Raw genomic sequence first — 15,907 nt, 5'->3', positions numbered from 1 at the left:
AATGGACCACCGTGTATACCGTACAGTACGAAGTGAACAAAAGTAATACAATATGTTAGGAAATTCCATTTACAAACTTCTAGGCCTTCTAGAGGGTAGTCAGTACATTATATTTTGGATAGGAGCCTAATTCCGGAAATGTGCCGTTTCCGTTCTACGGCCCTTTAAGAATATGTTTGGTAGTTAAGTATGCAACAGGTTAGTCATGGTGGAGGGTGGTTACGCGAATCATCAGATGTCATTTGACGTCTATCCTACCTCTCATATCTGGGTCGAGACTCATTCACGTCTCTGTCAGCGTTACAGTATTAGAGCAACGTGGTTGAATACACATTTGCTGAATACACTGACATGATGATTCTGAATAGCGAAGCTCACGGTGACAGAACTGCTCGTCGCCTTTACCAAGATCGTTCTTCTCAACGTTCGACTCCATCGCATACGCTTTTCGCCACAATTACGCAACAGCTTCGAGAAAGTGGTACCTTCACAATCATTAGGCGTGACTGGTGTTCCAAGGAAACGCTGCACACTCTAGTGTTCCAAGGAAACGTCGCACACTTTAACTGGAAGAGGCTGTGCTGCATCATGTTGATGAGAACCCGCCAACGAGAGCACGAACAACTTCTTTGTCAGTTAACGTATGGAAATGTAAAAAAAGTGACGTACTGGATCTTGCCTAATCAGTCACTTGTAAAAGTGGTCCCGTTACCAAAATGTTTTCAGATGGTTGTGGCTCGAGAACGAATATGGGTTCCAATTCAAAATATTGTCTACTCACTCCCAACGTTCTCTAAGTAGTTGTTGAGGAGACAGTTCATAGGTCTTTCGTTCATCTGGGCGGTCTTCTGTTCAACAGCTGCACGTCTGTTCGCCTGTACAGATCTCCGCAGTCGGAGTTGATGGGCTTTGAGCACTATGGGACTTAACTTCTAAGGTCATCCGTCCACTAGAACTTAGAACTACTTAAACGTAACTAACGTAAGGACATCACACACATCCATGCCCGAGGCAGGATTCGAACCTGCGGCCGTAGTGGTCGCGCGGTTCCAGATTGTAGCGCCTAGTACCGCTCGGCCACTCCGACCGGCAGTCGGAGTTGACCCTTGTTTTCTGTGGCCCATGATGCACGTTAGTAGGTTCGGTGCTAGTTTTGAGTAGTGCCATTTTGCCATGTACATTTTAACCATCTTGGCGTGCGAACAATTTACAATGTTATCCGCTTCGGAAATGCTTCCACCCTTGCCCTGAAAGCAAATGATTCATGCTCTTTTGGACGGCAGATAAATCGCGATGCATTGTTACTGACGTTCCCCCGACACACGTCCCCCCGACACACCTTACATATTCCGAACTGTTACTGCTACCACATGTCGTCTGTGAATGGTTGTTACATGTTGAAGACGAATACAGGCGGTGGTCACTTTAATGTCACTGGGCTGTGTGCAATAAGTAAAAGTGATGTATAATGAACGTAAGTCGTTGCTGAGAAACCTCAATATTCCTTTGTGACCAGTAGTTCTGTTGTGTACAACTTTGTATACAATAGTCAGGACGGGTGCAACAACTCTCATCGTAGGAAACCTGGACGGAAGCAGAAATGATTAGGAACAAGTTAGCACAAGAAACAGAAGATTTACTAAATTTGTATCTCTCCAACTGAATGAAGAATCATTAGAAATAATGAAGCAAGAAACTGAGTACAGATATCACAGCGCCAACTATAATAAGGCTCTCTGCGCTAAACATAAGCGATTGTGTCGTAGCGATAAGGCTCCAAACGCAAGTTGGATAAAGGCTGCTACTGGCCATCCTATATCGTGGCGGGTGAACGTGCTCATGGTACATAGCCGCTGGATGAGTGGCTGAGCGGGCGCGCACCATTGGGTCCGCCAGATCCCGTGTAACTGCAATAGGTGTCAGATGGAAACTTGGCTACGACGCCCGTGGGGTGACGTCGATACATGATATTACAGGTGTTTAGAATCCTGCACCACCTTTAAAAATTTACCCTAGAATTTAGGACAGCTCTGGCTCTACAGCTAAACGTGGAGCCATTCCAAATTTTGTTTCAGTTACAGTAGGTTTTTTTCAAATTGTTGACTGTGGACGCCATCCTCCACCTTTTTGCTCCCAGAACAAAAAATCAAGCAGTGATGAGGTTTTCTCCAAATTCATTAGTACTACAATTTACGAAACAGAATATCATGTTCCACATAATAAAATTCTTTTGTAACAAAATTTTAGACAGGAATGACGGTGTTGCAGGCGAACGACAGTGACCAGTGTGCCGGCGGCTCCAACTGGACCGGGGAGCACGACATGGAGCACCTGCCATTCGACGTGCGCATCGAGACGTACCTGGTGCCAGTGATCTTCCTGCTCATCTTCACGGCCGGCGTGCTCGGCAACGGCACCCTGGTGCTCATCTTCATACGGCACCGCAACATGCGCAGCTCGCCCAACCTGTACATCCTGTCGCTGGCGCTGGGCGACCTGCTCGTCATCCTCACCTGCGTGCCCTTCATCTCCACCATCTACACGGTATGCATCTCAATCTGCCCGACATTCATTTATTGTTTAGTCTCAATTGCACATTTTAAGTAGATTACATGTTTCGATCACTAAGGATCATCTTCAGACGTAAGTAGCCGCGTCAACAACCCCTCTTGTCTACTCACAGCCACATATCAGAGTACGTACTTAGATCTGGAGATCAAAACACGCATCCTCATTAAAAATGTGCATCTGAGTCGGAACTGCAAATGATAATTACCTTAAACATGCATAAAGTTCCTGAAACTCTCAAGTCGATTGTGTCGACTGTAGTAAAAATTTATTGTGAGAACTGATAGTAGCGAGAGTACGTTGCCCGCATGGAATAGAATTTTCAAGTCAACAAGTGACGGCAACCAATTTTCACTCTGCAGCGGAGTGTTCGTCGATATTAAACTTCCTAGCCAATCAAAAACGTGTCCCCGAATGGGACTCGGAACCGTTATCTATCCATTTGGTCCTCGAATCTCCTGGGTAGCTCAGTCGGTAGACGATTTTCTCTCGAAAGGCGGACTTTCCACATTCCTGTGGCAGTCCAGCACACAGTTATTTTTTTTAATTCTTTTGGTTTATCTTTATGTTAAAGTATTTATTTATAACTATTTTTTTGTTAGTTGTCAGGAAGTTTCACCAGGATACAGATCTGGCGAAATAGGCGGTCGAGTAACTGACCCAGGTCGACGTATCCACTCACATGGACATATGGACTTGCGTACTCCAGGAAATACGGCGGTGCACTGTTTCTTTGGAAGATCAGAATCTGATTTTCGCTTAGAGATGCGCAACGTCGAATGAACTGTGAATTCGAGTGGGAATAGCAGAAACGAGTATGTGCAGAATAACAAAACAATTAACGTAGAAAAAGACCAAATGTCAGTGAGAAAACCATCATTGAGATCACAAAGCTTGAGTAGGCAGTATCGAAACACTTACCCTACAACTCTGATCTGGTACAGTGTGATAATCACCTGTTTGGTAAAGAACGAATCCCTTCTCGCAATGAGATTTGAAGTTGATGAGTATTTAAAAAGACTGATAAACAAGGCTTGAAGGTGCTGAGCCTCACTTCTGTCGCGCATGTATAGGGATCTTAGTTCCACGATGGTGGAGAATATTTCAGTATACTGTAAAAATATTGAAGGTATCGAAAGTAAATTAGATCTATGAAATAATCGTTATGTATTTCTTTTGGAGTGAGTCACGAAGGTTACCAGTGGAAACAGTAAGTTTTGAACAACTTCTGAGTAGTGAATGATCTATACCCTATTCTGATATAAATTTAAATGTGGTGTGGCATTGTTGATTGGGAAATATCACGGGGCGGGTTCAGTTGCATGCTGGAATGGGTATTCTCCCTTTGCGTATATTCCTTGTGAATATACGAGAGGTGTCTCGCATGTCTATTAAGTGTACGTGAGTGTTACGAATGTGTGCACACTGTGGCGTTACTTTTGTGCTGTATAATATGCTTGGCACCTCATGCATCAAAGTTACTTAAAAGAATAACGTACAGAAGAATGGAAAAGAAAACTGAGGATGTTTTAGATGACGATCAGTTTGGCTTTAGGAAAGATAAAGGCACCAGAGAGGTAATTTTGAGGGCATGATAAGAGTGGACCTCTAAGAACGAAGTGCCCGGATTGGAAATTGTGTAACAACAGAGATGTAGTCTTTCAACCCTACTGTTAAATCTCTACATCGAAGAAACAATGATGAAAATAAAATAAAAGTTCAGAGTAGAATTAAATCTCAAACTGAAAGAATATCAATATTACGATTCTCTGATTACATTGCTATCCTGATTGAAAGTAAAGAAGAATTAAATGATCACCTGAATGGAATGAACAGTCAAAGGAGTACATAATATGGACTGAGAGTAATCGAAGAAGAAGAAAGTAATGAGAAGTAGAAGGAATGAGAATAGCGAGAAACTTAACATCAGGATTGCCAGTCACAAAATAGATGAAGTTAAGGAATTCTGCTGCCTAGGCAGCAAAATAACCAGTACGGACGGAGCAAGGAGGACTAACACTGGAACAAAGAGCATTCCCAGCCAAGAGAAGTCCACCAGTATCGGACATAGGTCTTAATTTGAGGAAGAAATGTCTGAGAATATACATATGGAGCACTGCAGTGTATGGTAGTAAAACATGGACTGTGGGAAAACAGTTGAGATGTGGTGTTACAGACAAATGTTGAAAATTAGGCGTTTTGATAAGGTAAGAAATGAGGTTCTGTGCAGTATCGGAAAGGAAAGGAATATATGAAAAACAGTGACAAGGAGAAGGGACAAGATGATAGGACGTCTGTTAAGACATCTGGTAATGACTTCCATGGCACTAGAGGGAGCTGTAGCGGCAAAAACTGTAGAGGAAGACAGAGGTTGGAATACATCCAGCAAATGTTGAGAAAGTAGATTGTAAGTGCCACCCTGAGGTGAAGTGGTTGGTGTACCTAGGAGCAGATTAGACACAGATCATAGTTTATTAATGCTAAAGGTTAGACAGTTCAAGAGAATCGTACAGAAGAATCGGTGTTGAAGGAAGTGAGATACTGAATCTGTGAGGAATAACATGCAGTGTGAATGAATACCAAATGAGCAGTGCAGTCGCATTCAGTGGATTGATTGATGATGGTCACAGGACGGAGGGCCCAGTCGGAACACTGCTGACAATAAAGAAAACTTTTATTCAATCTCTGTACATGATTTGTTGTGCCTCAGTGAGGTAAATCACGCCTCGTTCAATTTCCCTGGCCGTGCTGACGCATAGACGACTACTTTTGCCATGGTAAGAGGTTGCTGCTTGTACATTAGACTTTCGCTGTGCTATGAACAACTCGCTGCCCACGTCAGCTGCTTGCCCTGCTAGGCAGTGACCCTCTTACCACACTCTGAACCTCTGACGTACATTCCTCAACAGATTCAGCCCTGTCGACTGGATAACCCACTTTTTTCTCTGTTCACTGTGTTCCTGTGGAAATACACTGAAGCTCCGAAGAAACTGATCTAGGCACGCGCGTTCAAATGCAGATATATGTAACTAGGCGGCGCTGCAATGGTCAATGCCTGTGTAAGATAACAAGTGTCTGGCAGAGTTGTTAGATCGTTTACTGCTGCTCCAATTGCGTTTGAACGTGTCGTTATAGTCGGAGCACGAGCGACGGGACACAGTATATCCGGGGTAGCGATGAAGTACGGATTTTCATGAACGACCATTTCACGAGTGTACAGCGAATATCAGGAACCCGGTAAAACATTAAATCTCCGACATGGCGGCGGCCGGAAAAGCACCGTGCAAGAACGAACGGGACCAACGAAGACTGATGAGAATCGTTCAACGTGACAGAAGTGCAGCCCTTCTACAGTTGCTGCAGGTTTCCATGTTGGGCCACCAACAAGAATCAGCGTGCAAACCACTCAACGAAACATCATCGATATGGGCTTTCGGCGCCCTTGACGACTGCACGATACAAAGCTTTACGCCTCGTCTGGACGCGTCAACACCGACATTGACTGTTGATGACTGAAAAGATGTTGCCTAGTTGGACGAGTCTCGTTTAAAATTGTATCGAGCGGATGGACGTGTGCCGGTATGGAGACAACCTCATGAATCCCTGGACCCGGCTTGCCAGCAGTGGACTGTTCAAGCTGGTGGGGGCTCTGTAATAGTGTGGGGCGTGTGCAGTTTGAGTGATATGGGACCCCTGATCCGTATAGAGACGCCTCTGACGGCGTGCGAAAGCACCCTGTCCAATAACTTGCTCCCATCCATGTCCATTGTGCATTCCGACAGACTTTGGAAATTCCAGCTGGGCAATGCGACACCCCACACGTCCGGAGTTGCTAGAGAGTGGCTCCAGGAACATTGTTCTGACTTTCAACACTTCTGCTGGCTACCAAACTCCCCAGACATTAACATTACACAGCAAATCTGGGATACCTTGCAACGTGCTCTTCAGAAGAGATCTCACCACCTCGTACTCATACTGATTTATGGGCAGCCCTGCAGGATTCATGGTGTCTGTTCCCTCCCACGTTACCTCAAATGTTAGTCGAGTCCACCCCACGTTGTGTTGTGGCACATTCATGGTGTCAGTTCCGTCCAGCACTACTCAGATTATTGTCGAGTCCATGCCACGTCGCGCTGCGGCACTTCTGCGTGATCGCGGGGGCCCTACACGATATTAGGCCTGTATACCAGATTCTTTGGCTCCTCAGTGTATACGCTCGTGAACCGTGTTTACCACAACATCTGAAACACAACTAACAACAACTTCTTTTGTATTCCCTGGTGTATTAAAACAACAATACCTTCAATGGTTTCACTTTTACGATGCAAGAAAGCAACGTCACATGCACTTCCCTGTGCACCCTCCGGCTCTGTGGCCTCAACACAACTCCCATTATCACCCAGTGGAGCAGAAACTACTGCGCTTTGCAATCACCCCCGTTGTTATCCCCATACTTAATCGCTTTCGTACAACCCATGTCCGTCCGCCCCCGGTTGCTGAGCGGTAAGGGCGACAGAATGTTAATCCTAAGGCTCGGGTTCCATTCCCGGCTGGGTGGGGATCTTATCCGCTCAGGGACTGGGTGTTGTGTTGTCCTAAACATCATCATTTCATCCCCATCGACGCGCAAGGCGCTGAAGTGAAGTTAAATTGAAAGACTTGCACCCGGCGAACTGTCTACCCCACGGGAGGCCCTAGTCACACGACATTTACATTTTTAGCCCATGTCCATTTCTGCTGCCTCAGACACCTAAATTCCAATGTATAACGGAAGTGGTACTTCCATATTGCTCTTCAATGTCATAAAATTGCACCCTACATGAATTCTTAGGAGCTTGTATTTCGTCACCAGCTACCACTAATGTAATCTTCCCGGCACCGACAGGTTCATCTACATTAACGGTAAACACCCGTTCTGAAAGAACAAGCAAAGTATCCACAACCCTGTTCCTGTCTCTTTCTGCTTTCTCTTTCTCCTTAAAGATCTAAGTATAAAGGAGGTTCTCATAGACGCGTAACAATGCACGTCTTTGGCATCGAGTAAAATGTGTTTAGAAGAGAGGCAAGCTCACAAACACACACATACACACAAATACAGTATTTAGGTTTTGTTTCAAAAAATTGGTTAAAATGGCTCGAAGCACTTGGGACTTGACATCTTAGGTCATCAGTCCCCTAGACTTAGAACTACTTAAACCCAACTAACCTAAAGACATCACACACATCCATGCCCGAGGCAGGATTCGAACCTGCAACCGTAGCAACAGCGCGGTTCGGGACTGAAGCGTCTAGAACCGCTCGGCCAAGGTTTTGTTCAGTGCAACCAAGTACAGCTAAGTACTGTCTTTATATGCTTAACGTTGCTAAAATACACATAACTGGAATGAATTTGTCGTGGATATCAACAGGAAGTGAAATCGCCAGGAACCTATACTACCGATCAAAAGTTTCCGATCATCCATGACAAGCGCTGCATACTTTATTTCAATGTACAAACACACCGTATAAACTAACTAGGCCAACAAAATAAGTATTTTCTCTTTCTATCGTTAATATAGTTTAACTTATAGCCTCTACGCGATATCCACCCTTTTCCCTCAAAGCAGCAGCTAAAGCTCTTGGCATTCTCGAGATTAGTAGTGTTTTTGAAGATACTGTAGTCCAACAGGCATGCAAATTATTCCATAGTTCTTCAGTATTAGATGACCTCAATACTCTGACTTCCTTCTGAAGTTTATCTCAGAAGAGTTCAATGTGATTTAAGTCAGGTGACTGACTTGATCAGATCGTACTCTTAAGCTCCCCACATTTCTCTTTTCTGTTGACGTACCCTCTGCGCAATTTAGAAGCGTTTCTGGGATCGTTGTCCTCCTACAAAAGACACCCACGCCTCCGGTCAGATGTAACTGGAATGTTCTTTCTTCTTTAAGGTTCGACTAATTTTCATTACATAACCGACTTTATCACCCACCATACATCCCCACCCATGACCGACCCTCGACCGTGCTTAACCTTTGGCGTCACACACTGACTCATTATGCGTCCTCCACGAAGTCGACAAATAAATATCCGACCATGGCTTCCAAATGCTTCCAACTTAGATTCATCCGTGAATAACACCTCGAGACATTACTGAACGCTCCAGTTTTTCTGTTGCTGTGCTCACTGGAATCGTTTCACCTTACTTGGTCTGCGTAATAAAGGTTTCTTGGCCACTGTGCACCCTTTCGTAGTTCGTTCACGGAGACGGCTTTGCGACTGGCGCTGCTGCCATTACTGTTTAGTTCCACGAGATTCAAGTACAGTACGAGTCATCTGACGCTTACTCTCTCCGCATATGAATTTATCTCCCCTACATGGCTGGGGGAAACGCTGCAACGTCTAATTTACTGTCGATTGGACTAGGCCTAGGTAATAAGGTATAAACCTAATCGGGTAAACACGTACACTTCTAGATGCACGCAGGGTGCTGTACGCTAATGCGAAGTGAATGCTTCACAGACAGCAGAAGGAATGAGGTCTGTTCGAGCGGAACCGTCTTAAGAGGAATATCGCTGTTTTTTTGGATAGTCATCGGCAACTTCACAGCAAACAGCCAGCCAAATACACAACAGCGGCACTTATTCTTTACATTTTTATATTTGTTTTGTTATCAGAATGGAGATATGATAGAATATTCTAAACGAAATCCCTGTTTAATCAAAATTCCGTAACTGAGATAGGTGATCGAAAACGTTTGACCGGTAGAGTGGTGTCTAGCTGAATGTGGTGCGGAATGTAATGTTGTCGTAAACCAAACTGATGATGAGCATGGAGTGCCACGACAACTTGTCAAAGTTTCAATTAATTGTATCGACTTCAAAGCCGGCTATTTGCCTGTGAAATTTACTTATAGCACAAACAGTCATTCTACTCTGGCGGATAAAACATCGCAACACCGAGAAGGAGTTGTGCGACTTACACGGAAGTCCGTAGGCGTGTTTCTACCAATCAAATATGATATATATTGAAATTCCGCACCAGTCGCATGAGAGTGGCCTTATTTGTCGGTTGGTTGGTTGATAGGTGGGTCATCGATCCCATCGGATTAGGGAAGAAAGTCGGCTGTGCTCTTTCAGAGGAACCATCCTGGCATTTGCCTGAAGTGAGTTAGGGAAATAACGGAAAACCTAAATCAGGATGGCCGGACGCCGGTATCCTCCAGGATAAGAGTCCAGCGGTTGTTTGGTTGGCTTGAGGGTTGGAAACCAAACAGTGAGGTCATCGGTCCCATCGGATTAGGAAAGTATGAGGAAGGAAGTCGGCCGTGGCCTTTCAAAGGAACCATCCCGGCATTCGCCTGGAGCGATTTAGGGAAATCACGGGATACCTAAATCAGGATGGCCGGACGCTAGTTTTAACCGTAGTCCTCCAGAATGCGAGCGCAGGGTGCTAACCACTGCGCCATCTCATTCGGTAAAGAGTCCATTGTGATGATAACTGCATCCCCTCGCTCGGTGGCGCTAGTGGAAATCAGGTTTGCTTTAAACACACGCTGTAACGATCTTGAATGTTAGCTGGCTCTGAGAATGGACATGCTGACTTGATGTCAAAGACTGTCTTAAAGGTGACAAAGGCGTCGTTATCAGCGTCTCACTGAGTTTGATCGAGATCGTGTGATACGGCTACGAGAAGCTGGTTGTTCCTTCTGCAGTACTGCAGAAATATTTGGCAGGAATGTAGCCACTGCACACGACTGCTGCTGATCACGAGAATGTACAGTTGCAAGAAGACCGGGCTCCAGAAGGGTCGCGTGGCACTATCGAAATGGAAGATCATCGCGTACGGCGTAAGCCACCCCACTGACACAATGAACTGTTACAAATCGTTACCTAAAGGTCAGCTCCGAGGAGGTAGCCTCGTAGCGTTCATTCCACTGAACCGAAACCACCACAGTTTTTCTGCTTCACTGCTACGAAGCGACAGCTCAGTCGAAGGCAGGGTGGAGGTATGTCTTGTTTTCTAATCAAAGCTGGTTCTGCCTCGGTGTCAGTGATGGCTGTCTGTTGGTTAGAAGGAGGCTAAATGAGGACAATCATTCATCCTGTCTGCATACTAACACACTGGACCTACACCTGCAGTTACACTCTGGGTTGCCGTTTCGTATGACACCAGGAGCACTCTCGTGGTTATCCCAAGCTCCCTGACTGCCATTCATGAACAGCATTCCAGAGAGTGTTTTTCAACAGCGTAACGCCCGCCCACATACTGCTCTTGCTACCCAGCATGGTCTGCACAGTGTTGACATGTTGCCATAGTCTGTCTCCAATCGAGCACATGTGCAACAATATCGGACGGCAACTCCAGCGTCATCGACAAACAGCATCCCCTGTATTGACCGACCAAGTGCAACTGGCATGGAACCCCATCCCACAAACTGACACTCGACACTTGTACAACACAGTGCATGCAACTTTTGACGCTCAGATTCAACATTTTGGCGGTTACACCTGTTAGTAATGTACCGGCATTTCTCATTTACAATGGATTATCTCGCGCTTACATTAAACACTGATCCTACAATGTTGTGTTGTTGTTGTGGTCTTCAGTCCTGAGACTGGTTTGATGTAGGTCTCCATGCTACTCTATCCTCTCCAAGCTTCCTCATCACCCAGTAACTACTGCAGCCTACATACTTCTGAATCTGCTTATTGTATTCATCTCTTGGTCTCCCTCTACGATTTTTACCCTCCACGCCACCCTCCAGTACTAAATTGGTGCTCCCTCGATGTCTCAGAACATGTCCTACCAACCGATCCCTTCTTTTAGTCAAGTTATGCCACAAGCTCCTCTTCTCCCCAATTCTATTCAATACCTCCTCATTAGTTACGTGATCTACCCATCTAATCTTCAGCATTCTTCTGTAGCACCACATTTCAAAAGCTTCTAATGTTAATGTTAATGTAAATGTTAATCATTTAAATAAGATACCTACACAAATGTATTCCTGAAATTTGAGATCTCTACATTAATTTATTTCCCTTCACTGTATTTGACTATAAATTTGCGTTTATCCAAGTTTCTTTTTGTTTTAGAAGGATGGTCCGAAATAGCTGTGAACGACCCGGTACAGTTAATATTGCGTTCCTTGCAGGAACTGACGCAGAAGCAATCTTACGAGCACCGAAGCCTTGCCAGATGTCGGTAAAGAGGCGAGTAAATCGCAGCGTGGCGAGCCTCGCTGTTATACACAGATACGCCAAAACATTACGACCACTGCCTAACGCGTCATTGGAATCCGCTTGGTGGCGTTGCTGGCACGTGGCACGGTAACAAAATTATGTAAGAGGGTCAGACACGGACGGGGTACACCCCTAACGTAGATATGCGCGGTAAATGGGGAAATTCACTGAGATAAGCGGATCTGACAAAGGGCAGACTATTATCGAGCAGAACTTCTGAACGAGTATCTAGAAAAAGGCGAAAACTGGCTCTAAGCACTATGGGGCTTAACATCTGAGGTCATCAGTCCCCTAGACTCAGAACTACTTAAACGTAACTAACCTAAGGACAATAAACACATTCATGCCCGAGGCAGGATTCGAACCTGCAACCGCAGTAGTAGCGCGGTTCCAGTCTGAGGCGCATAGAAACACTCGGCCACAGCGGAAAACGGCGAACCTGTTCGAATGTTCACGTCCTGCCGTCGTGAGCATCTACAGGGAGAGTTAGAAGGAGAGTAAAATTACAACTAGGTGCTAAACGGTTGGACGTCCACGACTCTTTCCAGAACGTGGGGCTCGAAGAGTTGTCCGCTCTGTAAAATATTATAGATGGTGATCAATGGCATCTCTGCCGAAAGTGCACAACGCAGGTGCACGCATAAGTGTTTCGGAGCACATCGTTCATCGTATATTCTTGAACATGGAGCTCCACAGCAGACCAGCCTTACGTGTTCACATGTTGATCCAACGACATCGTCAGTTGCAATTGCAGTGGGCACAGGGCTATCGGGAGCAGACCGTCGGTCAGTCGAAACGTTTCGGCTCTTCGGGTGAATCACATTTTTCTGGACTGAGTCAATCAGTGGTCGTCTCCACATATGCCGTCATCGAGGTGAACCCCGGCTCGAAACGTGCAGCGCTCCACAGAGGCTTCGCTTGCATGGGATGTGTGGTAGTGACAGCTGCAAACCATATTCATCCCCTAATGCTTGGTGTTATGTTTCAGCAGTATAACTGTCGGTGTCTCGGATCTGAACCGTGCTTCATTGGTTTGAGGAGCGTGATAGTGAACTCACGTTGATGCCTCGGTGACCATATTCGCCTGATGTAAAATTCCTGGGGAACCCATGTGGGTCACTATTGAGTGCCATCACCACGTACGCAAATCAGTACACGAACTGCATGACATGTGCGTAGAGATCTATCAACGTACCTCCACCAATCTACCTGCAAACTGTCGGATCCGTCATACGCAGAACCAGTGACGTATTTGGTTCCAAAGACGGACAGACAGGTAATTAAGCAGGTGGTTATAATGTTCTGGCTCTCCAGTGTGAATGTGAACGGAGCGATTGCTGGTGCGGTAAACGCTGCCGGTTGGGCTCGTGCGCAGGTGGAGTCGTGGCCGTACGGGATGGTGATCTGCAAGCTGGCGGAGACGGCTCGCGAGGTGTCGGTGTCGGTGTCCGTGTTCACGCTGACGGCGCTCAGCGTGGAGCGGTACTGCGCCATCGCGGGCCCCGTGGCAGGCGCCTCGCGCCGCGTCGGCCCGCTGCTGCTGGCCGCCATCTGGCTGCTGGCGGCCGCCGCCGCCGTGCCCACCGCCCTCTACACGCAGGTCACCGAGGAGGCCATCAACGAGTGCGAGGCGGGCGCCCTGCGCAGGATACAAGTCTGCTACCCTTTCCCCAAGGAGCTCGCGGCCCCTGTCGTCACCGCACGGTCAGTATACCGCTTACCCGCCGCAGAGCTTCAAGGTATCAGCACACGGACCCACGTTAAGCTATAAACTTGCCGAATTGGTGAGGTTATAGAGTGGAAAAACCACAGAGGGCGTCTTCCAGAACGTATAGAGCATGACAGATGTTCCGAACGTGCGTTTGAACCATGCCAAAAAGATGGAAGGACGCCAACTACGTCACATGCACGCCATCTCTGTAAAGTACAGAGTCGCTAGACGCCCTGTTGGCTTTCAGCTGAAGTCCACACACACAGATATATATATATATATATATATATATATATATATATATATATATATGCCGTTTCGAAGCCTCAGAAAATTCAGTATCCCTCGCTAACCCGCCGTTAATTGTACGTTTAATAAAATAACGGGAAACCCCGCGTTGGTGGTTAAAAAATTATAGTAACTATTGTATCATGAAGGTATGTCGCTTCAAGGCAACGGCACACTGTGGATCCATAACAAATGAAATGTTCTTGGTACAGTTTCCTATGATTAAATGTCAGTTAATAACGTACCTAGAGGGTGACAGTCATTGAACTATCCTTATACACTACTGGCTATTAAAATTGCTACACCACGAAGATGACGTGCTACAGACGCGAAATTTTACCGACAGGAAGAAGATGCTGTCATGTGCAAATGATCAGCTTTTCAGAGCATTCACACAAGGTTGGCGCCGGTGGCGACACCTACAACCTGTTGACATGAGGAAAGATTCCAACCGATTTCTCATAAACAAACAGCAGTTGACCGGCGTTGCCTAGTGAAACGTTGTTGTGATGCCTCGTGTAAGGAGGAGAAATGCGTACCATCAAGTTTCCGACTTTGATAAAGGTCGGATTGTAGCCTATCGCGATTGCGGTTTATCGTATCGCGACATTGCTGCTCGCGTTGGTCGAGATCCAATGACTGTTAGCAGAATACGGAATCTGTGGGTTCAGGAGGGTTCCCAACGGCCTCGTATCACTAGCAGTCGAGATGACAGCCATCTTATCCGCATGGCTGTAACGGATCTTGCAGCCACGTCTCGATCCCTGAGTCAACTGATGGGGACGTTTGAAAGACAACAACCATCTGCACGAACAGTTCGATGACGTTTACAGCAGCATGGACTATGAGCTCGGAGACCATGGCTGCGGTTACCCTTGACGCTGCTGCATCACAGACACGAGCGGCTGCGATTGTGTACTCAACGACGAACCTGGGTCCACGAATGGCAAAATGTCATTTTTTCGCGTCAATCCAGGTTCTGTTTATAGCATCACGATGGTCGCATCCGTGTTTGGGGACTTCGCGGTGAACGCGCATTGGAAGCGTGTATTCGTCATCGCCGTACTGACGTATCACCCGGCGTGATGGTATGGTGTGCCACTGGTTACACGTCTCGGTCACCTCTTGTTCGCATTGACGGCACTTTGAACTGTTACATTTCATATGTGTTACGACCCGTGGCTCTACCCTTCATTCGATCCCTGCGAAACCCTACATTTCAGCAGGATAATGCACGATCACATGTTGCAGGTCCTGTACGGGCCTTTCTGAATACAGAAAAAGGTTCGACTGCTGCCCTGGCCTGCACATTCTCCAGATATCTCACCAACTGACAACGTCTCGTCAATAGTGGCCGAGCAACTGGCTCGTCACAATACGCCAGTCACTAACCTTGATGAACTGTGGTATCGTGTTGAAGCTGCATGGGCAGCTGTACCTGTACACTCCATCCAAGCTCTGTTTGACTCAATGCCCAGGCGTATCAAGGCCGTTATTACGGCCAGAGGTGGTTGTTCTGGATACTGATTTCTCAGGATCTATGCGCCCAAACTGCGTGAAAATGTAATCACATGTAAATTGAAGTATAATATATTTGTCCAATGAACACCCGTTTATCATCTGCTTTTCTTCTTGGTGTAGCAATTTCAGTGGCCAGTAGTGTATATATATGCTGTTTCGAAGCCTCTGAATATAGAGGATCTCTCTCAAACGCGCCGTTAATTGTACGGTTAATAAAATAACGGGACACCACAAGTTGGTGGTTAAAAAGTTATTCTTGCTTTTGTATTATGAAGGCATATCGTTTCAAACCAATGGCACGCTGTGGATACGTAACAAATTAAATTTTCTTGATACAGTTTGCTATGATTAAACGCCAGTTAATAACTTGCCTAGAGAGTGACAGTTACTGAACTATCCTTATACATAAAATTCTCGCGTTAGTTACTGTACTCCTCCGAAACGGCTCGATGGTTTCTGATGAAATTTTACATGTATATTCGGTAGGTCTGAGAATCGGTCGTAACCTATTTTTCATACCCCTAAGTGATAAGAGGGGTCGACCCCGAAAAATTTTTATTATTTGTTGGCAGAACTTTTTATTTTTATTTTTTATGAT

At 45.9% G+C, this 15,907-nt stretch overlaps 1 protein-coding gene across 1 annotated transcript in view; it reads left to right on the top strand.

Annotated features, from left to right (window-relative positions):
* The first annotated feature begins 2,253 nt into the window (after positions 1–2,253).
* The window catches only part of LOC124594122 (neuropeptide CCHamide-1 receptor-like), a 92,870-nt gene continuing 79,216 nt past the window's right edge, over positions 2,254–15,907 (top strand). Inside the window, exons 1-3 of the mRNA XM_047132478.1 lie at positions 2,254–2,544; positions 13,165–13,497; positions 14,755–14,798. Coding sequence (XP_046988434.1) covers positions 2,254–2,544; positions 13,165–13,497; positions 14,755–14,798 — 668 coding nt within the window. The remainder of the gene's footprint in view (positions 2,545–13,164; positions 13,498–14,754; positions 14,799–15,907) is intronic.

Source organism: Schistocerca americana, chromosome 2 (assembly GCF_021461395.2).
Source record: "Schistocerca americana isolate TAMUIC-IGC-003095 chromosome 2, iqSchAmer2.1, whole genome shotgun sequence".
NCBI lineage: Eukaryota > Metazoa > Arthropoda > Insecta > Orthoptera > Acrididae > Schistocerca > Schistocerca americana.
This window is presented reverse-complemented; position numbering and strand designations above follow the sequence as displayed.